This window comes from Melopsittacus undulatus, chromosome 4 (assembly GCF_012275295.1).
Source record: "Melopsittacus undulatus isolate bMelUnd1 chromosome 4, bMelUnd1.mat.Z, whole genome shotgun sequence".
Taxonomy (NCBI): Eukaryota; Metazoa; Chordata; class Aves; order Psittaciformes; family Psittaculidae; genus Melopsittacus; species Melopsittacus undulatus.
The window spans coordinates 26816926-26842470 of NC_047530.1; the positions used below are offsets into that span (position 1 = coordinate 26816926).

Here is a 25545-nt window from a genome sequence, read left to right on the forward strand (position 1 = left end):
CCTGTAGTTTTAGATCTGTATTCATTGTTGATAAAAGCAACTGAATGAGAAGCTGTAGCAGGAATTTCCTTGTATAGTTTTCTAAGAACATTAAAGGCTATATAAATATTCTTCCAAGTTAACATCAGAGACACCACTGACACATACCTGATCAGTGCCATAGCAGCCGTCTGCTAAAAAGTTTTTGGCAGGTTTTATGAGCAAAGGGTAAAGTTAAATAGTCATCAGCTTTCAGAGACTACTTTGTTCAGATCTCTGTTCTCAATGTTTCATTTTGCTCTAATCTTTCTGAACTATCATTTATAAATAGATCACTGTAATTTATTTTTTTTAATTAAAGTTGCATTCATTTTTATCCTTTTTGGTCAGTGATATTTCCATCTAAAAATTAAGAGTTCACAAGGCAGGCAGTGAAAAAACCCCTAACTACCCAGTTTATAAGCCTTATAAAGGCTTATGAAAACGTAGAGAAAGTGGACACAACTTAGAGATTGGCATTCATCATTTATTTCTTTTAGTTTTCTGTCTGAAAATAAAGAAATACAGCTAGATTAAATCAACTGAAAATAGGTATTATACTGGTCATTATGTACACAGAGAGATGCTGATCAGTTTTAGCTTCTGGTAGGCATTACTTTACTTCCAAAGCATTTTTTCACTTCCAGAGTGTCAAAGCTGAACCTGTCATTAAATATTCTCTTGGTGTACTCATGTACTGAATGTCACGTGTGCCTGTAACCCTGACAGACACAAAGTCACTTGGAAATAGAAGAACTGTTTCCTGCAACTTGGTTGAAAATTGATGTGATAAAATAGGGTTTTGTCACCCTTCCTTCAACCTAATGAGCTAATACACATCTACTTATAGTGGCTTTTGTATCACTGTCAAGTGGTAGACTTTGATACCTGTGTAACATAAGTACAGCAAAAAAGCTACTTTTTAGCTTTTACTCATTAATACTTTATTCTTTCTCCTGCTCCTGAGCATTTTTCCTTCTTGTTTATAAAATCTGAAGTCTGCAAAGGAAATATTGTTTGACTGTCCTTATATTAAGTGGGAATGTGGTCATATATTTTGTATAATGATAATTTATTTCTTCCTAGGATCAGCAATGATTTATTGTTGTGGGAACCCACAGCTCCATCTCCTGTAGAAACATTTGAAAACCTTTCTTATGGTGTTGGACTATCTGTGGCCAGCCAGCTCATCAACACTTTCAGTAAAGACAGCTTTAGTCAATTTAAATCTGCAGTTCATTATGGTAATACACTTAATAAATCATGTAGAACTATAGTGATTCAAAAGCATAATAGTCTGAAGTGATGAAGCTGACGGTGGAAAGAATTTGTAAACTTAGAAGAAAGGATTTACTTAAACCAAGAAGAAAAAAACTATTAAGATTACTGTATAATCGAGTAAAATAAGTGTGAAAATTAATTGTATTACTGATGGAAAAACAATGAGTTATTGGTGTAATATGTGTACTAGCTAGAGAGTTAGATGTTTTTCATTTTATCTATTAGATGATGAGAGTGGATCTGAGGAAGAAACACTACAATATTATTCCACTGTTGACCCAAACTATCGTTCACGGAGAAGGAAAAAGCTTGACTCTCAGAATAAGAACTCACAAAGCTTTCTGTCTGTTCTGTTAAATGTGACACATGGATTAGTATCAATATTCACAGATGTAAAGGTGAGACACTTGGGCTGAAAAATCTGGTATGTTCTGATCATGGGATTTCCTTCATGTCATCTGTACTAATTTTGGAAGGATCAAGTAATTCTGTAGTAACAGTAATTCTGTATTCTTATTTTTTTGTACTATAGACAATAATTCAATACAATATTTTAGCAATTGTGTTTGTTTTACATAAGAAACTAAAATGCATGTGAGAAAATATGTATGGGTAGCAAGTGTTTTTAGTTTAGACTGTCTAACTACAGCAAACTCAGCAAGCAGTCGTTTTAACATTGCTATTCTTCCTTCAGCAGGATGATCGAAGTACACTGGAAGGAAAATATGGTGAATTCTGGTTGGAGTTCAACAGTGGTTCACTTTTCAGTGTGACTAAATATGAAGGTTTTGAGGACAGACACTATGTTTGCCTCCATTCTAGCAGCCTCAATTTATATCATCAAGGTAGGGGTGGGATTGAGGTGGCTTTGGGACTAGATTTGAAATAAGATGAGTTTTAAAGTTTTTAGAAGAAATGCTGTCTTTGCTTTCTTCCTTTTTTTTCCTTCCTCTTATAGCGTATCATTTGGCGCAATAGATTTAGTTCATGACTAATGCTTCTAAATGCTGCAGTAATACAACTTCATGATAACTGTATTTACTTAGTTACAGTTTAGCACAGATTCTCCTTGGTAGCTGTTGGTCTTTAAAGGTGCCCTGGTTCTCTGGCACATTAGCTGCACATTCTGTTCCTTATTATGAAAGTAAACGCTCCCTACATGTTACTGGTTACTCAGTTTTAAAAAAGTACAGGTTAGCAGTGGCTACTGTATGTTTCCTGGGTACCTACTTGTAGTTAGCAGTTGAAGGGTTTTAAAGTTTTGACTGTGTAGTTTATGTGGCTGGCAACACCCATGTTGTTAAACCTTAAGATTTCCTCCTCAAATGTCTCTGAATCAGTGGTAGTCAAGTTAAAGTATTTTTCAGTGTAAGGTTTAATTACCGTGTGTCTAGAAGTTAACCTGGTACCATAAAATAAGGAGAGACATATTCCTATCTCTCCATGTAATCTGTAGGAGATTTGTGTCCTTTATTTCAACTTTGCCATTTTGTTGGGCAAATAAAAAAGCCCTATAGTCACATTGAATATTTTAGCTAAACATGTGGTTTTAAATATTATATGACTTGTAACTTTCTCTTCAAAGTTTTTGTCAGTGTGTGTGACTATCTTTGATAACTAAAATAATTTTAAAGGTATTAAGCATAAAAAGGATTTTCCTTACTTTTTAATCAGTAACAGCTTTGAAGCACGAGGTAACTCATTCTAAAATTTCTTTGCAGGTATGGTAGATGGGGTTGTCCCCTCCTCTGAAGTACGACTGCCCAGCACAATACGTCCCCATTGGTTAGAACCTACTATTTGTTTTTCTGAAGAAGATGGACTTAGTAGGACTACTTCAGATGGTGTAGGAGTGGAATGTCCAAGTATGCTGACTGTTGCAGTCAAAATACAATCAGATAAAATAGAGAGCAATACAAAGGTTTGTGTTTTTAAATTTGTGCTTTTGTAAATTGAGTTATCTCAGTTTATATGAAAACACCGAGATGTGGGTTTACAAGGGTTAGGGACGAAGGAACCATATAATTCTGAGCCATTCATCCTCAAACTATAATTTTTTTTTGTTAGAATCTTCTGGGTGGATTGTAAAATTTAAGTATCAGCTTAATTTATTAGTTCTTCCAATGCTTCACTTTGCTGCTCACACTTTATTTTATTTACTAAATGCATTTCTTGGCCAGTTGAGCTTTCTTTTGGTTTTCTTTTGGCTGAGTTTTAATCAGGTATAAGAACAAATATAAAGAGTGAAAAGCTTTCTGCTCAGCTTACTAGCAGTCTCATCTAATAGGCAGCCTTTGCTTACTGATTTTGACGTGACACTCGTAAATGAGTGGTATGTTTGGCTTTGCCAATAGCATTCATTAGCATGGCTAAATGATGACAAAAAGGTTTGCAGAGCAATCTAGAGACGAAGGAATATGCAGACCAGCAGGGTGTTGTGGGGGCAAAATTGACTTGAATTTGAACAGCATAAGAAAGAACTCAGTTGAATTGATACACCTGGTAATTCCTGGTGAATCCCAGAGTGAATGAACAGGGATCCTTCCTTCCAGTCACCACCTCAAAATTGTCATTTCTAAGCGATCCTGTTGCAAAAAGTAATACACTGTATTAGTCAGGGTTTCTGTATTTATTGCGTATTTAATCCTGTCCCAGTCCTTTCTTCTTTTCTAAACACCTGGAGATTGTGAGGGCAATAGGATGACTGTGTGTCATAATCTAGGTGTCAAACAGTTACATCTATTTAATGTAAACTAACTTCTGCAACTTTCTTGTGCAGGAATTTCTAGTTGCTGTTGGACTAAGAGGAGCTACCCTTCAGCACAGAGTACTGCCTTCAGGTTTAAGCTGGCATGAGCAGGTCAGGTTGCTACAGTTCTTGACTACATTTTCAGTTTCAGTCTCACTGCTTTAATAAATGCTTTAAGTATCAAATTAAACCTTGATAGAAAATCTTTGTGTTAGGCTATGTCTTTTACTCTGCTCTTAAAAATGTTATTCTTTTCTTTCTTGTCTCTTTTTGAGACCATTTAGCAGTCTAGTCTTGCTCTTGAATTCTTACTTGTATATTCATTTGCTACAGTTCCTCCCATCATCCGAACTCTCTGCACTCATCATGTCAGGAAAGTTCTAGGATTTTTTTGAGGTCTTTTTTGTTGTTGTTTGTTGGTTTTTTGTTTGGGGTTTTGTTTGCATGTGGTTTTCTATTTTTTGGGTTTGCTTTGATTTGGTTTTTGGTTTTTTTTCTTTCTTAAATTCAGATGGAAAATCTCAGTAGTCCAGTGTTACCCAAGCGCTTAGATAACCCTTGATGTAAAAAAACACTCTCAAAACAAATAAACATGCTACTTGCAGCACTGAAAGCATTTTTATGTTTTTCCCTTCTGCTCACCTCATTCCTCAAGTCCTGTTTCTCCCTTGTCTGTCTCTTGTTCTATGTTGTTTGAATAGTAGTAATGGAGAAGAAGACTTTGGGGAGGTAGTGAGCAGCAGTTTACAAAAATGATTGTAATGCAGACCTCTGAATTAGAATTGTTGTACTGATACATGTGGGTATGAAAGTATAGCACAGCAGACATAGATAGGGAGCCAGTAGTACAATAGCAGGATAGTTTCATGTACTTACATCATACTGGATTACATATAGTAAACCCCGTCATTCAAGCCTGTCCTGTTTATCCTTCTGTATGTATGATATGCTTATTTTTACATGCATTTTTATTGTATAACTACATGGAGCTGAACTTAGTGCTTTGGGCTGTTTTGTGTCATCACTTTCTTCTCAACACAGTATTCATATGTGTTCATGTAGCCTGCTTTATACAGTGTTGCTTATTTTCTCTGTGAATTACTGCTCAATTAACATTACCTGAAATGCACTCAGGAATCTATTTTGGAGAGGGAGGGGAAAAAATGGCCAAAGAGAGAGATAGAAGAAATGATTAAAAGGCTAGCAGTGTCGATATGCTCCAGGCTTGAAATAATTTGGTGTAACAGATTTGAGAGTAAACTGTGACAGACCTTAAAGAGGAGGATAGGAGTTTATTTTATGTAGTAATACCTGAAAAATAAACATATACAATACATGTGTACATATTTCTGATTCTGAGCATATTTCCCATCCCCCCAAAGAAAAAGGTATCTTGAAGGTTACTTTAATGATGTACAGTATTACAAGAAATATTGGCTTTTCAGATGAACAGAACAAACTAAATACTAACGCTGTAATAACTTCAGAGAAAGTTGATTTCAAGACTGTATTTGGGCAATGCTTTAAAAATGGGTAGTGAAGCATTATACAAGGAGCCACTTAAGCATCTGTGGATTGGTCTTTTCCTTACCTTTGAGGCTGTAGTTTGGATTTTGTATATTTTGCCATGTTTACATTCCATATTTTTCTGTATTGAGATACTGGACAAGCACCTTTAAATTAATCTGAGATTACTCACTCCTTTTTCCTTCTACTAATCAAATATTTTATTGTCATACCTGTTGCAGGTGTTTTTTTTTTCTAGTGTATAATCATTTAGTAATTGAGAGATACTGAAGTAGTATAATATTATGTTTTGTAATTTTTCAGATTTTGTATTTTTTGAATATTTCTGATGAGCCTGTTCTAGGATATAATCCTCCAGCTACAATTACAACTTTTCATGTACATCTTTGGAGTTGTGCTCTTGATTACAGGTAAATAAAATGCAAGTGTATGTCACTCATTGGCACTGCAGCTATATATTTATTATTTAGGAATAAATATGTACGCAATATTCAAGTTTGCATATTGTGAGTAATATGTATTTAGGCTTGTTTGGAAAAAGTCCTTCAGAGAGCTTAGAAGTACTTAAACTGTAAGCAATTTCAAGTAGGGTATGCATTTGCGTAGACCTGGGAAGACCTAGTTAGGTAGTCTGTAAGGCTTTGATTGAACTTCTAAGTACAGATAATTAATTTTTCTCTTTTGCACTTTGTTGTTAGGCCCTTGTTTTTGCCAGTCAGATCTCTTCTTACTGTTGAAACTTTCAGTATTTCCAGCAGTGTTGCAGTGGATAAATCCTCTTCTACTCTCAGGTATAATTTAAGTGATTGTGAAACATTGAAGCTCCTGTAAAACTTGTAATTCCTGTAATGCTTTTTTAACCCAGGAAGCATTTGTGTTGTGTTCAAAGGATCACACTAGTTTGCATCTTTTGAAATATATTACATAGGTAATACTTCTGGTTTATTAGGTTAATTTTATTTCTTTTTCTAAGTTGGATTGCTTTCTGTAAGAGCAAGCAATTCTGCATTTTTTCATAGGGTTTAAAGATGTTTTGAAATGAAATTGTGCCTATTTTGTCAAATAGTGGCACTTTAAGATTTCTTAAAGATTTGTTACTTGAAGTCAGTATATTAATTATGGAAAAAGGGGTTACTGAACATATCTGTAACTTTTTAATAACTTTTCTTACAACTTTAGTTGAATATTCAGTCTGTTAAATCTGTTCTGATGTGAAACATCTAAGTTGCTTGTTACTATTGATAAAGCTTTATAAATCACCTTTGAAAACAAATGTGTCTGTTTTTAAAAAGAAAGGCAAAAAAGGAAATAAGAAGTGTTAGTTATGTATGCTGAAAGCGTTACTTTTTAATCTAGGAAGGATCAAATATATGAATTGAAATGCAAATATAACAAGCAATGGCAAAAATACCTTGAAGTGGTTAGTTACCAAGGGATTTGAAAATTATGGAAGAGTTAATTGAAGAGCTGGATTTAAAATATGCTAGATGTGTTAAGATTTTTTTCTGTACTAATTCGTTTTGTCTGGTGAATTGCATGTAATTTCTCTAGCATGTTTAATCTTTTTTATTTTTTAGGATAATTTTAGATGAAGCTACTTTGCATCTGTCTGACAAGTGCAACACTGTTACAGTGAACCTCCACAGAGGTAAGTATGTTTTAGATGTGACTAGTGAATTGAGAGCCTAAAGAAACAAAATACCAAAGTTATAGGCATATTCAACATTTATAAAGGTCATTTGAAGAGGTCTGAAGAGACAAGAAGGAGCAAGTTGAATATGAATGAATAATGCAGTGTTGATAAAAATCTGGGTACTCTAGTTTGAACTTGTGGATGCGGAAGTATATCAGGGAACAGCAACTTGCAATTCTTTCATTTTCTTAATGCAGTTTTATAATAGGCATTTGAAAAAAAGCATATTTTTAAAAATTTGCAGTTGGCACCATAAGGAGTCTTCATAGAAAAGAGATCTAATTTTCTGAGCTGTCTATTCTAAAACGTCGAACTTCAAAGGTGTTATATGGCGCAGAGTTCTAGGTTCTGCAAAGGATGATAGTAACTGATTTGCTGTCATATAGTTACAGCCTTCAAGGACTGAGGAACTTGAATAAATATTTAACAAATTAATTGGAGAAATAATGAAATCCTGTGCCCACGAAAGTATGTATTTAGCTTAAATAAGAGATTTGTAGCAAAGGACAAAGTAAAGATATGCTTGTTTTCTTGTAACAAGGAATTCATGGTGCTGAAAGATTAGTAAAATACGAAGATGTCCTCTCTCACCTAAACTAAAAAACTGCTAGGATGCTTAGTCACCCAACTTCTGTGTGTCTTTCTTTAACTCACACAGATGGGATAAGGATAAATGCATTAAAAGATTACACTACAGACAGATGGTGGCAGTGGGAGTGATATATTGGATTAAAAAGGTTTGAGTAGCTGAAATTTGAACTCTGAGAGTAATCCTCATAAAAGAAGAAAATCAGAGATGGAAAAAGTTTTGGTAAAAAAGATCCCTTTTCAAGTTTATGCTATTTCTAATGGTTTATTAACCAAAAATACATGATATGGATCATGTTTGTTAAGTCTGTTTTTTTTTTTTTAATCGTCTTTCAGATTATGTTCGTGTTATGGATATGGGACTACTGGAACTAACCATTACTGCAGTAAAATCTGATTCTGATGAGGAAAGAGTAAGTATTGAGTCACAAATAAAATTAAATGTAAAGTTTCCATAACAGACTGTGATTTGAAAATTGCTTTATTGTACTTAGAATCAAGGAAGGTTTTCAGTTTACTTGTACTATTTCTTTAAGTTTTTTGACTTAGTCAATTAATTTAAAACCAGCTGTGTATTAATGCTATTTTCATGGAACTTTATGTTGATCTGAAGTGTATTCTGAGCTTTTTATTTTTGTTATGTAGACTAAACCACGTTTTGAGCTGCACTGTTCCAGTGATGTAATCCATATTCGTACTTGCTCCGATTCGTGTGCTGCCCTAATGAACCTCATACAGTACATTGCAAGTTATGGTGATTTACATCCACCTGCTAAAACAGAGATTAAACGAGGAGTTAGCAAGCCAAAAATGAAGGTATAAAATGGCAAAATAATATCAACTTATCTTGATGTTTCCTTAGTAATTAAGACATTAATTATGTTTTAATTTTGATGTCCCTAGTGTAGTTCCAAAGAATATAAAATTTCTTGTAAAGAAATTAACAGATTTATCTATCTTGAAATATATGTGAGAGTAAAATGGTGACTTTTTATCTACTTTGGTCACTACTTAATTTTTTTTAACAATATTTTGTGCTGTTTACCTATTTGACTTTGTTCTTATCTAAAGGAGGAAATTGCAGGACATATATATATTCTGTCCAAGTGCTCTGATGGTTTAAATACCCTGAACCATAATGTTGTCATCTATTTTATGAATCATCTAGCTTGGAGTTTCAGCTCACTAGATTATAAAGTTAAGGTGTTACTTCTTACACTTTTAGATGTGTATCAAGCCATTCTATCAAAATCTTATTCAGAACACAGTCGCAGTTGTCTTTAAGATGTAACTATGTATAGTGCCTCTCTTACAGGTAGAGACCTTTAGCCAGCCATCTTCCCATGGACCAGGCCTTGCTGAATCAGAGCAACAGATTTTGCGGGATTTGATGAGTGATGCAATGGAGGAAATTGAGACTCAACAGACTGCCTCTGCTACAAAACCAGAGTCTAATGGTAAGAATCTCTGAAGGCCTAAGTACACACAAAGTACAGCCTTTTTGGAAGGAAAAAGGTATTGAAAGTTTTCATAGAATAGTTTGGGTTTGGAAAGGACCTTAAGAGCATCTGGTTCCAATCCACCTGGCATGGGCAGGGAGGCTTCATACTAGACCATGTCACCCAAGGCTCTGTCAGCTTGTCCTTGTATACTGCCTGGAATGGAGCATTTACCACTTCTTTGGTCAGCCTGTTCCCAGTGCCTCACCACCCTTACAGTAAAGAACTTCTTTCTATATCTAACCTGAACTTCCCCTGTTTAAGTTTGAACCTATTACCCCTTGTCCTATTGGCTACAGGCCCTGCTGAAGAGTCCTCTCTGGCATCTACCTGTAGGCCCATTCAGGTACTGGAAGGCTGCTACAAGGTCTTCACACAGCCTTCTCCTCTCCAGGCTGAACAGCCCCAACAGTCTCAGCCTGTCTTCACATGGGAGGTGTTCCAGCTCCCTGGTCATCCTCATGGCCGTCCTCTGGACTTGCTTCAACAGCTCCATCTCCTTTTTATGTTGAGGACACCAGAACTGCACACAGTACTCCAAGTGGGGTCTTACGAGAGCAGAGTAGAGGGGCAAGATCACCTCCTTCGACCTGCTGGTCACACTCCTTTTGATGCAGCCCAGAATACAGTTGGCTTTCTGGTCTGCAAGCGCACACTGCTGCCTCTTGTTAAGTTTCTCATTGACCATTTTGCTGCAAAAAGACTTTATTATGGTTAGAGTTAAATCCAGGTTTAAACTGGCTGAAATAGAGAATGTCACTATTTCCAAGATGTCTGGTCCTCTTTTTGGTGGCAGAAGGTGAGCAGTCAGTGTAGTACTGAAAGTTATTGATCCTGTGGTAGTACTACTAGAATGAGAAATTTGAACACAAGATTTTGTCATTGGAGTTTTTGTTTGTTTGTATCTGTGGGTTCTTTTTCAAATTGTTTTTCTCTATTTTCTCAGTTCATATCCACTGTTAACTGGTCATGATTATAATGTAATCACTTCAAATTGTAAAGTAGATTTTTTTTGTCTTTTTGTTTATAGTAGAAATTGATTCAAGGTACAATAAGTAACTTGATATAGTTGAAGTAGTATATTTTAATTAACTGTTAGGTAATTTGGTTTCTATTTTCATACTTCGTAAAGATTTTTCCACTGAAGTCTGTTTTTTCTCCACCTTCATTCAATTCCCAGGTATTTTGGATGAAAGATCTCAAACTCAGGAACCATCTTGCTCAGATCTCTTCTTGTTTCCAGATGAAAGTGGAAATATCTCACAAGAGCCAAGTCCCACTTATGATTCATTCACTCATCACCTGATAAATGAGGCCATAGGAGACATTCCCGCAGAAAGTGATGATTTCTGCATTCTTTTTGCACCGAAAGTTGCTGTTGCTGTAAGAAGCTTTGAGAATTATTATATATGTATAAGATAAATTACAGAAAAGCCTATGTAAGACCTGGGCAAATTAGACTTCATAGCTTTTTATGATTGCTTTGTGGTAATCTTATCAGTGGGCAGAGGAGGAATGAATGCAAGTATTTTTAAATATACATGATTTTTCCTTATCTGAGCATTAAGTAATTGTCTGATCTGAATATTACTTTATATTGGCAATTTTCGTACATTTTTAGTCAGGTTTTATCATTACCAATTTGACTTACAGTGATGGCATAGTTAGAAAAAAAAACAAGCAAAATACAGTATTTATCAAAATAGCAGCTGTGCACATCTCCTTTTATTAATTTTTCTTATAGTCAAAGCTTGCAATGCTTTTATGTGCTGAAGATCCTTGCCAAACCTCAAAGAAAACACTGTGTGTCACTTTACACCGCTCTCTTGTCCACTGCATTAAAAGATTTAGGAAACTACACTCAAAACTCTTTGAAAACAGCTTGTGTTCATGTTTTTCATAGTATCTCTGGTTGTATTCTTCATAATAGACAGAAGTAGTTCTGAATCTCCAATTAGAAGCTGGTTTTGCCCAGTTATCTTTGAGAGTGTTTGTTTCCAGAAGTGCTGTTATATAACCTGGGCTCTTCATGGTGTTTCTTTGTTTTCAACTCTTGTTTTGTTTTGTGTACAGTGTGGATAAAGTAGTTTAGTTTTTTGTATTGTTTAGTTTTGTTAACATTTCTCAGCTTCTGGTTTATTTTTGCAATTTTTATCTTTAAATAATTCCTAAATAAAGCCTCTTTTGTATAAGCTTTGGATGACAGTACAGAATAGTTTCTTTTCTTTTCATAGGTAGGAAAGCAGATTTCCCTTCCTTGTACTATATGCTTTTTTTTTTTTTTAATTAGGAGAAAGAGGAAGAGCCAGTAATAAAAATATTGGTTGATGATGCAATTATCATAAAGGAAAATCATTTCAGCCAACCTATTAAAAAAACAGATACAAGCAAAGCTCCCCTTCATTTTCCTGTTCCTCTGGTACGCTATGTTGTAAAGGAAATCTCTCTTATTTGGCATCTCTATGGCGGAAGGGATTTTGGGACTGCACCACCAACATCTCCAGCTAAAAGTTTTGTGTGAGTGTTTGCTGAAATTCTGAGCATTAGAACATTTAAAAATACTTAACTTTCCCTTTGAGGTTAATCTCACTATTTTTTGCTCCCTTCTCACAAGGAATCAGTTGTAGAACAGTTTGGGTTGGAGGAGACCTCAAAGATCAACTGGAATCTTCTTACAGAGTTTAGCTCCATGCACCAGAGCGTATTTTTCCTGTGTCTGAACCTGGACAAATTGGCATTGGGTTTGGTGGATTTTTTTGGGATGGAGGGATGAGTTTTCCTTTTAAGGGTTGTATTACAAGTTAAGCCCTAAGCTCTTCAAGAAAACTTAAGGAGCATGAAAGACTCACTGTAGTAGCTGGAGTATAGTCTTCAGGGTGTCATGTAAGCTAATGAGTAATTAATATTATCAGAGCTGAAATTAAGGAAATGTTTCATGAATGTTAATTTGGTGGGAGGCATGCACCTTACATTCTCCTTAAGTATGCATTACTTAAACAGTAAAAAGAAAGTATTTGGTTAACAGAAACACAAATTCTGGTTTTCCCTTTTTTTCTTTTTTTTTGTGTGTTATTTATAGTATTTTTCTCTCATAACCGTTTAAATGCTATTAAATTATATCCAGTGAAATATATATGCTTTTACTGTTAGATTACAGGTCATAAATGTAGTCTGCAAAAGTGTATTTTTCTTATTTCCTCAGAAGTCCTCACAGTTCCCCTTCTCATACACCAACGAGGCATGGACGGAGCACAGCATGTGGGGGACGAGGAAGAAACCCAGACTTCCTGATGGAAATACAGTTAAGCAAGGTGAAAAAACAGCTTCAGAGATACTTGTGTGTGAATATCTTAGCATGCTATGTTTGATAACAGCTTTCCATTAGAATTCTGTAGGATTTCTTCCATTAGTATCTGCACTTTGAAGGTGATGAATTTAGAATTTAACAAAAAATGTATTAGTTCTAGAATAGTATTATTTACTTGCTAAATAAATGTGTTTCTAAAGATGAAGGATATATACTTAAAGATTTTGTTTATTATAAACATGTTTTACAAGGACTGTTTTGTTTGTCTTCAGTTCTATTCTGAATTCATGCACCTATTATCAAATGTAATGTTCTAGCAAAATAACTGGGATGTAGATCTTTTGAGACAGTGTATCGTTTGGTAACTGGATATTAAATAGCATCCAGTTATATGACAGTGTCATCCCTGTATTTCCTTTAATGTATTTGGCACCCTTAAGGCATAAGTATGTAACTGTTGTTTTTAAGCTTGTGCTGAGCTCTTAACATAGAAACTAGATTCTTGATTCTGACACTGTGAAGAACATAGTCAAGGAAGTATTCAAATTTCATGTTAAATGGATCAATAACAAAACATTTTAAAAATAAGGCTTTCCAAACCTTTCTGTAAACATGAAAGGGTACTACATAAAACGGAATGCCTTTTACAGTCTATATGCATGTCTAGAGCTTAAAATTCATCCTTTTAGCACTCCAAACTTAAATTCTTGATGCTTATATAAGCTTTTTCTAGAAAACACATGACATTGCAATAAAAAAGGAAAAAAGTAAGCATTTCATATTCTGTGTGAAAAATGTGTAGAAATCTAACAATCTCTCTTAATTTGCAGGTGTTTAATGAGTTGGTGTTAGTACAGAGGCATGAAAGGACTTTTTTATTTGTTTTTGGATTTTTTTTTTTTTCTTGTGTGTGTGGTTTTTTTTGGTTATGGCTGTCCCTCTTCCCCCTCCTCCCCACCTTAGTACAAGGCTTAATAATAATGATGGTGTTTAACAAGAAATTAAGGCAAAGAGTGTGGAAAACATAAAGGTTCTGGGCAGTGATTATGATAAACATCTATTTTTCTCTTCAACACTTCAGATGTTCCAGTTCACGTGATAACTTGAGTACAAGGCACTTAAATACCGTGGTTTTTAACATCAGTATCTGGCCAGTAGAGTTCACTGTTCTGTTTGTGTGCTCTACTTCATTACATTGCAGTCCAGGATGCTGTGGGGGTTTTTGAGACACAGAATGATTTGTAGGTAACGACAGGTCTCTGAAACTGAGAACTATATCAAGAGATGAGGAGAAGGATAGAATTCAGAATTCTTCAGAATTGATGAAAGGTAATGGATTAACATTTATGTAGACTAAGGTGAGTAAAGAAAAAGGGAACTGAGACTGGAAGAATCTACGTGAAAAGTCTGTTCATAGGAAAGAAACCTTACTTTCTGAAGTCTAGAATGTGCTGTACTCAAGAACTGTGAGACAGCCTGGTACAGGTTTCAAAATGCTGTAAGAAACATGTCAGGGTTGAGAGGAGTTAATATTAAAACACAAAATGTGTTCCTTGTCTATGACTCTTTGTTTTGGCTTGGAATTTACATCTTAAAATATGAACAAGTGTAAAGCTAGGAATTAGAAAACTTCAACTGCTAGCCATGCAAAAATCTGAATAGTTTTCAGAAATCCTAATATTATTCCTGTAAGTTTAAAATAGTAGACAGTTTAAAATAGCAGACAGTTTAAAATAGTAGACATCATAAAGATGAGTGATGGTTTTTTGTTTTTTGTGGTGTGTTGTTTTGTTTGTTTGGATTTTTGTTTTGTTGGTTTTTTTGGTTTTTAATTAGTATTCTATTGTTAATGATTGTTTTTCACTGAAGCTGATTATGCTGGTGTTCTTTTGTTTTCAAAAGGTGAAATTCCAGCATGAGGTGTACCCTCCAGGTGGTGTAGAAGGTGAATCCTGTCTGTTGGAGCAGCCAGTGTCACGGCAGGTTTTTATTGTTCAAGACCTTGAAATCAGAGATCGCTTAGCTACATCACAGATGAATAAATTTCTCTATCTCTACTGCAGTAAAGAGATGCCCAGAAAAGCACATTCAAACATGGTACAGTTATGGAATGTATTAATTCATTATATGTTATTTATGGTTGGACTGCCATTGTGGGCATTGTATAAATTTCTTGATCTTGCAGAAGAAGGAACATGAGATCATGGAACATTGAAGTAATACATCTTTTTGATGGTTATTTACTTGACTCCTTGTGGATATTAAAACAAAAATTTAGTTCGAATATTAGTATGTCAAATATTAATGTTTTTGAGATTCTGTCAGTTTAAAAAAAGTAGATTTGCAGGACTGCTTTGGTAGGCTTCATATTCTGTTTTTGAACAAACGTCTTGCGTGAGCATGAATAGACCTTTCACTACAGATGCAGAGTTGTAGTTTTATGGTATACTGTAGTCTTACTGATTCTCTAAAGGATTTATGATTTTTTTTTTTGGGGGGGTTACTATTTCCCATTTTTATAACATGCATAATATTTATGCAATACTAGTTTTATTATAGGTAGATGGAATTGGACTAGTACAGATGTTTTGCAGTAAAAGTTTTTCTCTGGTAATGTTCTGATATTTAATAATTATGAATGCTACTACTTTTATTTCTTGTTTTGCTTCTTTTCAGTTAACAGTTAAAGCATTACATGTCCGTCCAGAATCTGGCAGATCCCCGCAGGAATGTTGTTTACGTGTTTCATTAATGCCACTTCGCCTCAATATTGACCAGGTGAGTTGTGCTGATGCAAAAAAAAAACAAAACCAAAACCAACCAAACAAAAAAAAGCCACAATCAGACAAAACTAAAATGCAACAATTTTTTATTTACTTAATAATAGTGGGGTTTTTTTAACAGATACTTGTAACAATCATACACATTATATGGGATTGTTTTCTTGGTTGCCGCCTTTTATTATAGTCAGTCACACATGTCTTTGGACCTATACCACTTTGTTTATATCCATGTTAGAACTTGTTTTCTGCTCCAGCTATTAGAGAGACTAGCCTTTTTTGTTTGTTCTAATGTAAAAACTAAAAATATTTGTAGACCTGGCTGTTTACTCAATAATACCAGCTTACCTCCTGAGACTTCCGATGATAGCAAATGTTTTGAAATCATGGCTTTTCTTGAATGATCTTGCTTTGTTTGTTCATGAAATGGCTTTGGTGCTTTAAATTGAAAAAAAGTTAATTGTAAATCTAGAAGCTGTTCACAGCATTCCAGTCAAGGACAGTTGATACTTGAGGGCTGCTTCCATGCTCTGCAGGCTTTGGTCTCACTATCAACTGCAGTGGCAGAACAGAAATGGGAGAATTTTTTACTTCCTTTAGCAAAATATTTTTTATATATTTAAACGGTTGTTTTTTTTCTCTATACAGCTAAGAAAGCTACATAAGTTTGGACATTCAAAGTATGGTTATTGCTCTTTTCTGAGGCATTTCTTGCTTAATTTGTCATCTGCAGAGAAATAAGAGTTTATTTTGGGTTTCGGTTTGTTTATTTAACGTTTTCCTCAACACACATGAGAACCAGGTTTTCATTTCACTGTTAGAAAAACTGAACTCTGTATGGTTTGTAAAACTTTCATAGAGAGAAATAGCATACAAATACTGCCATCTAGTGAGCAGATATGTTCCCTCTTGATTACATTACCAGGTCTTTTAAATTCTGTACTGTAAACAAAATCAGAATCATAGAATAGTCAGGGTTGGAAAGGACCTTAAGATCATCTATTTGCAACTCCCCTGCCATGGGCAGGGACACCTCACACTAAACCATATCACCCAAGGCTTCATCCAACCTGGCCTTGAACACTGCCAGGGATGTAACATTCACAGCTTCCCTGGGCAACCCATTCCAGTACCTCACCACCCTAACAGTAAAGAATTTTTTCCTTATATCCAATCTAAACCTCTGCAGTTTAAGTTTCAACCCATAACGCCTTGTCCTGTCACTACAGTCCCTACTGAAGAGTCTCTCACCAGCATCCCTATAGGCCCCCTTCAGATACTGGAAGGCTGCTATGAGGTCTCCAGGCAGCCTTCTCCAGGCTGAACAGCCCCAACTTTCTCAGCCTGTTTCTATATGGGAGCTGTTCCAGTCCCCTGATCATCCACGTGGCCTCCTCTGGACTTGTTCCAACAGTTCCATGTCCTTTTTTATGTTGAGGACACCAGAACTGCCACAATACTCCAAGTGAGGTCTCACGAGAGCAGAGTAGAGGGGCAGGATCACCTCCTTTGACCTGCTGGTCACGCTTCTTTTGGTGCAGCCCAGAATATGGTTGGCTTTCTGGGTTGTGAGTGCACACTGCTGGCTCATGTTCATTTTCTCATCAACCAACACCCCCAAGTCCTTCTCTGCAGGGCTGCCCTGAATTTCCTTTTTGCCCAACCTGTAGCTGTGCCTGGGATTGCTCTGACCCAGGTGTGGGACCTTGCACTTGGCATGGTTAAACTTCATGAGGTTGGCATCAGCCCACCTCACAAGCGTGTCAAGGTCTCTCTGGATGGCATTCCTTCCCTCTAGCATATCAACAGAGCCACACAGCTTGATGTCACCGGCAAACTTGCTGAGGGCACACTCAATCCCACTGTCCATGTCACCGACAAAGATGTTAAACAAGACCGGTCCCAACACCAATCCCTGAGGGACACCACTTGTTACTGGTCTCCAGCTGCACACTGAACCGTTGACCACAACTCTTTGCATGCAGCCATCCAGCCAGGTCTTTATCCCCCGAGTGGTCCACCTATCAAATTGATGTCTCTCCAATTTAGAGTCAAGGATGTCATGTGGGACAGTGTCAAACGCTTTGCACAAGCCCAGGTAGATGACATCAACTGCTCTACCCCTGTCCATCATCTTTGTAGCCCCATCATAGAAGGCCACCAAATTGGTCAGGCAGGATTTCCCCTTAGTGAAGCCATGCTGGCTGTCACCAAGCACCTTGTTGTTTTTCATGTGCCTCAGCATAACTTCCAGGAGAATCTGCTCCCAGATTTTGCCAGGCACAGAGGTGAGACCGACTGGTCTGTAATTCCCTGGGTCATCCATTTTCCCCTTCTTGAAAATGAGGGTTATATTTCCCTTTTTCCAGTCATCAGGAACTTCACCTGACTGCCATGATTTTTCAAATATGATGGACAGTGGCTTTGCAACTTCATTCGCCAGGTCCTTCAGGACCCGCGGATGGATTTCATCAGGTCCCATGGATTTGTGTACAGTCAGGTTCTTAAGATGGTCTCGAACAAGATCCTCTCCTACAGTGTGCCCAAGGTCTAGATTTTCACAGTCCCTGCTTCCGCCTTCCAAGACTCGGGTGCTGTGGTCAGAGCCTTTGTCAGTGAAGACTGAGGTAAAGAAGTCATTCAGAACCTCAGCCTTCTCCAAATCCTGTGTAGCCAGTTCTCCAGATAGCTTCTGGAAGGGGCCTACATTCTCCCTAGTCTGTTTTTTTAGCCACTAGATACCTATAAAATCCTTTCCTGTTATCTTTCACTTCCCTAGCCATGTTTAGCTCTAACTGGGACTTAGCTTTCCTAACTTGGTCCTTAACTTCCCGAACGACATCCCTGTATTCATCCCAGGCTGCCTGTCCTTGCTTCCACCTTTTATAAGCCTCTTTTTTCCTGTGAATTTTTCTCAGCAGCTCCTTATCCATCCAAGGGGGTCTTCTGGCGCTCCTGCTGCACTTCCTTCTATTTGGAGTGCAACACTCCTGAGCTTGTAGCAGGTGATCCTTGAATATTAACCAAGAGTCTTGGGCCCCCCTGCCCTCTAGTAGGATAAGCAGGTTCCTGAAGAGGCCAAAGTCTGCTCTGTTGAAGTGCAGGGCAGTGAGCTTGCTGCACGTTCTTCTCACTGTTCTGAGGACCTCGAATTCGACCATCTCGTGATCACTGCATCCAAGGCTGCCCTGGAGTGTCACATTTCCAACGAGCCCTTCCCTGTTGGTGAGCACAAGGTCAAGCATAGCACCTCTCCTTGTCAGCTCCTCTATTACTTGCAGAAGGAAGTTGTCTTCTGCACAATCGAGAAACCTCCTGGATTGCTTGTGCTGGGCTGTACCGTTGCCCCAACAGATGTCAGGGTGGTTGAAGTCCCCCATGAGAACAAGGGCCTGTGAGCATGAGGCTTTTCCTATTTGTCTGTAGAGTTCTTCATCCACAAGTTCCTCTTGATCAGGCGGTCTGTAACATATCCACACAGTAATGGCTCCCATCACTGTTTTCCCCTTAACCATGACCGACAAACTCTCTGTTAACTGCACACCTGTCCCCAGACAGAGTTCCATACTCTCCAGCCTATCCCTAACATAAATACCAACTCCCCCTCCCTGCCTGTTGAGTCTGTCTTTTCTAAAGAGCCTGTAACCTTCCATTCCAACACTCCAGTCACAGAAGCAATCCCACCATGTTTCTGTGATGCCTATTATATCATATCCCCATAGATGTGCCCACAGCTCTAATTCCTCTTGTTTGTTCCCCATGTTATGGGCATTTGTATAGAAGCATTTGAGCTGAGCTCCAAATGAAGCCAGCTCATTGGCTGGAGCGGCTAGAATATCACTACATTGCTTGGAAAATTCACCTTTACAACTTCTGCAAAATAACCGCAGCTTTCGTGGAAGCACAGGCTGCATACAGTCATGTGAGAAATTCTTATTACTACTTATATTGTCTGCGTATCACTTAGAAACAAAAAAGGAAAAAAGTCCAGGTATCAATAATGATAGGGTGAATAAGGCATCAGTGTGATGCATCTGCCAAAAAAAAAAAGCTAAGAACTTCAGTATGTTAATAAGACATTAATAGCTGGTATTAGTGACTTTCCATGAAGCAGCGATAAGATCTGATCTGGGGTAATTTGTCTGACATTGGCTGTATTGGAGATGAATATAAAATATGCTTAAATACTCTTTCAATGGAAATTGGAGAAAAGCTTATAGCCATTAAAACACTTGGGTTCTGGATCATTCTCCAAAATGAGAGTAGAGATGATGAAAACAATTCTGGAGTTTAAGACACAGCAAGGTAGATTATGAAATCATATTATGTGTAGCAGGGGGCAGTGACTAAGGTCTTTCTGATTCCTGTCCTAGATATCTGTGTGGCTTCTGCACGTTAAGAGTCAAAAAGAAGAAATGTGTTTTGATTCATATGTAAGAGATAGAATAGCAGATAATATTTTTTAGAGAACTGTGGGCTCATTTGTTTTTTAACATGATTTTTTAACCTGATTGTGTTTTATTTTTGACATTAGGATGCTTTGTTTTTCCTGAAGGATTTTTTCACTAGCCTCTCTGCAGAAGTAGAACTCTTAGTTACTCCAGATCCTGAAGGTACGCTTTTCAAAAATATAACATGAAAGTGCTTCTTCACTTATCTGTAAATTCACATGTGAATCTTGTCTGTTTAAAAGAACTTATGTTAAGGACCAAATCCCAACAGCAGCAACTAATTGTTAGAACACAGAAACCTCATGTGTTTTAGCTTTGTATTTTATAAATAGCAACAAAGGTCTTCAATGTCTGGAAATTCCATTGTATAAAAGATTTCACCAAAATTGGAGTATGTTTAATCAGAACTTCAGAAAAAAATGAGAGCTGTGTGTACAATGTTATTATTAAATACATTATTTAATACCTTGTGCATAAAAGAGTTTGTCTAATAGCTTGAAGTTGTGTAACTGCTAAAGAAACAGATTTCAAGTTTATAAATAAGCAGTGCAGTGTATGTATACAGTTAAAGCAGTACTTCTAATTAACTGCATCATCTGATGCAAAACCCCAGTATACACTAAGAAGCGTATTTCCTCTTTTAACTATATTTGTAAATCTGTTAGCAGATATAATTTACCTGTTGAGATGTCATACTGAAATGCATAGGTAGTGAAGTACTCTGTAATACTTCAGAGTATGCTGCAATTAAAGCTATGTGGATTATTTATGCTGATGCGTGAATCTCAGCTTCTTATAACAATTTCTGTTGAGAACTAAGATATTATCCTACTAAAAGAATCTAAATATAGTGCTGCTAGTAATCTCTTTTAATAAGCATTAGAGCTTACTGAGGACACAGTAATTGTATAAACACAATCTTTTTGTAATTACCATGAAAAATATGAGTCAGTTTACTGTGTATGACTTTTTTTCTTAGTTAAAAAGTCTCCCGGTGCTGAAGTTACATGTAGTTTGCCCAGGCATGTCAGCAGCCTTAAGGAACCAAGTCCAGTCATTTCTTTCTCATCACACAAACAAGCAAATGAAAATGCTAGCACGGATACTATGGATGTTGTTAATGGAGAAGATCATTATTTCCCACAAGAAGTGATGTCATACAGTGATCAGCCGGTATTTTTCAGGTAACTTTCAAATTTCCAGTGATACACGGCTGTTCTGTTGAGTGTTTTAAGAAAGTATAGCGATAAACTATTCAGACCTTATGATAAGGTACATTTTTTTTGTTTGTTGATTGACTGATTATGGAAATAAAATACCTTTGCTTTGACACTGAAAGGTAACTAATGATTTTAACTTCTGCACACTACTGTGCACAAGAAAACAAAATGAAAGCTCTGCCATGCATAGAACCAGTAATGGGATGTTTCATGAAGAAATAAAAAGAGCAGTCTTTGTACTCTCATATCTAACAATGTGCATTAGTTCTGATATCATTGAAGATGAGAGTATATGAAGGAAAAGGATATCGTGGGAGAGGTACATGATTAAGGTATCACAAGGGAAACTCTAATGTAGTCTTGACTGGGAAGTGATAATGAAAATTGCAGTTTATTATGAGAAGTTATTTCTCATGTTTTCAGATCATAAGTGGCACTAACCACAGATGTGAGCTTTGGTAAGCTGGGGAGAGCTCAAATTATAAGAGAATGGCTGTGGTTCTATTTCATCACATAATCACCAACAGAATTTTTTTATAATTTCCAGCTGCAGGGCTCAATTTTGCCTGTAGAACCATTATAGCCATACTTTTTTTTTGTTTTGTAATTGAAATTCATGCTGTGAAAATTGAGGGAAGATGTTCACCTGCAGACTTAGTAGCAGTTTTGCAGGATTGTTGAATTTGTTATAAATGCTAACCTTGACTAGATGTTAATAAGCTAAGGTAAGCTGAATGTGCACTGTGTTTTGTAAACTTATTCTGAAGTACTGTCACAGTAACTAGAGGATTTCTGGCTTCTAGAAAAGGGAGAGCCATTGGTTTCTTTATGTAAGGATAATTTTATTTCCTTTCGTGTTTCTCACTGAAAAATTTCCTTTGTGTATCCCAGAGAGTTTCGTTTTACATCGGAAGTTCCAATACGGCTTGATTACCATGGCAAACATGTATCAATGGATCAGGTTTGTGTATAGTGCTGGTGCTGTAGAAAAAAAGATAGATGTTGTTTGCTTTGGTTCCCCCACCCACCCCCCCTACGTGAGCCAAGGTATATTTTTATGTCCCTACTCATGAATGTGATCTTGAGAAATCTAGAACTTCTCCCCTGCACCCTCTTCACTTAATTTCAATAAAGCTTAACCTTATTTCACTCTTAATTTGAAAACTAGGGATGGATCCTCCAGGTATGATTAACTCAGAATGAGACTTTAAGTCACATATATCAACTCATTGGCTGGCTGGATATCTTTCTACAAAGCTGTGGTGCCCCTCAAAGGGTAATACCACTGTCTAATGCCAGAATTGTGCATTTTATTTTCTCCTTCATGTAATGCCAAAGTAAAGTCTTTTTCTTCTCCCTGTTTCCATCCCATGCAGTCAAGGAGTGTATGGGCTTCAGTGTCAATGGCAGAATTTAGTACTGATTAAAAAATGCTTAATATTTCTTAAGAAGCTCTCTTGTATCCAGATGTTTTTCTTAGAGTAGCCAGATAAGCTAGATTTCATCTTCTGCAAGTGTTCCTGTAACAGTTTCATTAGCACTGTAGTGAGTAGTATTTGGGACACTAGGGTAGAATCAGTTTAGACAGGAATGCCTGCAATAAGAGTTGAAATGTTGAAATTATCTCTCACAGATTGTACAGAATGAGTAGACTAATATAATAACAAAGTATTTCACTTACAGGGGACACTAGCTGGGATTCTTATTGGGCTTGCTCAGTTAAACTGCTCAGAATTAAAGCTGAAGAGACTTTGTTACAGGCATGGGTAAGTTTAGTGAATTGTAGATTGACATTGGGACTGCAAATTGAACTGAATGCAGCAAGGAAAAGGCAAACTGTGATAAGACGGACTTGTAAAATCCAAGACACTTTCTGACTTTACAAACATTTCTCGATTCTAGTTTTCATGAAATAGATAGCATTCAAGAATGTCATTAGTTTTCAGGATAGTAATATATGTGGTAATCTTAGTGCTAAACACTTAATTTTAGCCATATTTTTTATTTTTTATTAAACTGGATGTGATTATGTAGTCTTGAACTTCTGTGAAATACATAATACGCAAAATGCTTGGGTTAGCCAACAGCAACAGAAGATGACAGTTGAAAACAGCTTTTCTTTTGTTAAAATGTTGTTGTTGTTTACTTCAATGAATAATGCATTTGTCTTACTGGGAATCATGTTTAAAAAAATATAATAATTTTATTTACTTCAGTTTATTAGGTGTGGATAAATTGTTCTCCTATGCCATCAGTGAATGGCTTAATGATATAAAGAAAAACCAGCTACCAGGAATTTTGGGAGGAGTAGGGCCCATGCATTCCCTAGTGCAGTTAGGTAAGTTCTTATTTCTGTTCAGACACATGGCATTTTCTTTAAAAACCAAACAAAATCTGACAAACCTGCAACATACACAGTGTTGATACTTGTTTTCACTTCTCTCACTCCCTCTTAAGGCAATCTGATTGTCTTAAGAGAGCTTTCTAACTATGGTCTTGTGTCTTCATTTTCAGTCCAAGGTCTGAAAGACTTGGTGTGGTTACCAATAGAGCAGTACCGAAAGGATGGCCGTATTGTAAGAGGCTTTCAAAGAGGAGCAGCTTCTTTTGGCACTTCCACTGCAATGGCAGCACTGGAGCTAACAAACAGAATGGTTCAGACTATACAGGTATAGTGTGTTACTTCTGGAGTTAAGATATAAGCTAAGAAGTGTTGCTAGTAAGTGCTCTATACTAAGCTAGTATCTTAATGCTGTATATTTAAGATTGGAAACATATGTCTTAAACAAAAGAAAATATAAAAGCTTGCAGCAGTCTGTGAAGTGAGAGCTATGGCATCAGTGGTTAGAAAAGGTGTTAAAATATTGCTGAACACCCAGGTTGTTACATGTTTCATAATGTTTTTATTGCAGTGTACAGTTTAATACTAAAATATTCAGCAGAACTAAAAAAATCACTGATACAGAGAAAGATGAGCTCTTCACACACCTGTGTTTTCCAGTAATAGATTCTTAACTTTTTTTTTAAATATCAGCTTATCTGTACTTGTTTAAAAAATGCCAAACCAACCAACCAAAAAAAAAAGTGTCTCAAAACCACTATTGATTGTGTTTATGTACACAGAAGTCTATAAGGCTTTCTGGATATAACCCAAAGTATTCATGGATTAAAGTGTTAAGAAATTTGTGTTCCTTAATGTAAAATACATAATGCAATTATGCTTTTATCACCAAGTTTTGCAAAAATGTTATATGCGGCTAAGTCTGAGCATCTGTAGTCAAAAAAAAACAATGGTGTTATTCACAAGAGTGGATTTAAGTGTATGCTTGTGTGTTTATTTGAAAACATACTATTGATCAAGTATTTCAGTTTCTATCTTGAGCATTTTGTGCAGAGTAGATGCCTTTGAAGGAATAGCAATTAGGGTGGAAAAAAACTGATCAAAGCCTACAACATTCTTTCTTTCATTATGGAACTTTTATAGTTACAGCTGTAGCCATTGAAGAAGTTCTTTTAGAAACCTCAATCTGATGTAAATGAATGTTATTTGTGGAATTAGACCTCTTTTTATTTCAATTATGTCACCCTATTCGTAGTTTAAATTTGTCATGTGATTCAATAAGATTTATATTTTGCATTTGCTCTGATCTTCAGGCAGCTGCAGAAACTGCATATGACATGGTATCGCCAGGGCCTACTTTTATTGAAGCAAAAAAGATCAAACGATTCCATCCCCATCGTTTAGCTCATCAGCCAGTAGACCTACGAGAAGGTGTAGCCAAAGCATATAGTGTAGTAAAAGAGGTGAGTGCAAAAGTAGTTTTCCTTAACCAAACTGAAGAGTTATTTTCTAAGACAGCAAATAAAATATTGGTATTGGTTTAAGTTCAGCTAATGAAGAAGGGGATTTAAATTTTGAATAAGACTCTTCATCAGTAATCGTAAACCAACAGAAACCTTGCCTGGAAAATTCAAAGAAGAAATAAATTTATAACTGTGAATAGGACTTCATCGTTCTACCTGATTTCCTATCCTGTGTCACCTGTCTCCCCTTCCTTCGCCCTTACCTCTCTCCCCTTCCTCTTTCCCGGTTAACTCTGGAGTTAAGAAGTTTAAGCATAATGCTGGATTTCAAATGAATGAAGGCTCTTTTTACTATTACAGTGTATAATAATTAGAATGCTGACCTGGTTTTATTGTACTTTTGGTGTTGTATTTCAGTTAGTTGCACCTAATAGCATGTCTAGGAAGCTGGGTCTCGGCTGGGGGGCTTTCAGTGAATTCTGTTGGTTTTTTTAATAGATCACAGTACCCAACAGTTTCTTCACTTAATGCACAAGAAATGCCACCAGAATTTACATGGAATGCTTTCATAATAATTCATAGTAGCATTATTTTAGGCCGCATTAGAAGAACTAAATCATATTTGTGT

The 25545-nt window shown here is 36.4% G+C and overlaps 1 protein-coding gene across 3 annotated transcripts in view; it reads left to right on the forward strand.

Annotated features, from left to right (window-relative positions):
* Window positions 1-25545, forward strand: part of ATG2B (autophagy related 2B) — a 53234-nt gene that overhangs the window by 23205 nt on the left and 4484 nt on the right. The window contains exons 19-41 of one of the 3 annotated variants that reach the window (XM_034062408.1): window positions 1105-1262; window positions 1525-1697; window positions 1997-2144; window positions 3021-3220; window positions 4079-4159; window positions 5879-5985; window positions 6274-6366; window positions 7153-7223; window positions 8193-8269; window positions 8502-8672; window positions 9172-9313; window positions 10536-10738; window positions 11646-11872; window positions 12558-12666; window positions 14565-14759; window positions 15339-15440; window positions 19977-20055; window positions 20873-21077; window positions 22005-22074; window positions 22797-22879; window positions 23330-23451; window positions 23628-23782; window positions 24768-24917. In XM_034062408.1, coding sequence (XP_033918299.1) covers window positions 1105-1262; window positions 1525-1697; window positions 1997-2144; window positions 3021-3220; window positions 4079-4159; window positions 5879-5985; window positions 6274-6366; window positions 7153-7223; window positions 8193-8269; window positions 8502-8672; window positions 9172-9313; window positions 10536-10738; window positions 11646-11872; window positions 12558-12666; window positions 14565-14759; window positions 15339-15440; window positions 19977-20055; window positions 20873-21077; window positions 22005-22074; window positions 22797-22879; window positions 23330-23451; window positions 23628-23782; window positions 24768-24917 — 3121 coding nt within the window. Of the gene's footprint in view, window positions 1-1104; window positions 1263-1524; window positions 1698-1993; window positions 2145-3020; window positions 3221-4078; window positions 4160-5878; window positions 5986-6273; window positions 6367-7152; window positions 7224-8192; window positions 8270-8501; window positions 8673-9171; window positions 9314-10535; window positions 10739-11645; window positions 11873-12557; window positions 12667-14564; window positions 14760-15338; window positions 15441-19976; window positions 20056-20872; window positions 21078-22004; window positions 22075-22796; window positions 22880-23329; window positions 23452-23627; window positions 23783-24767; window positions 24918-25545 lie in introns of all 3 variants that reach the window. The other 2 variants (XM_005149532.4, XM_031049379.2) reach the window with 2 other exon arrangements.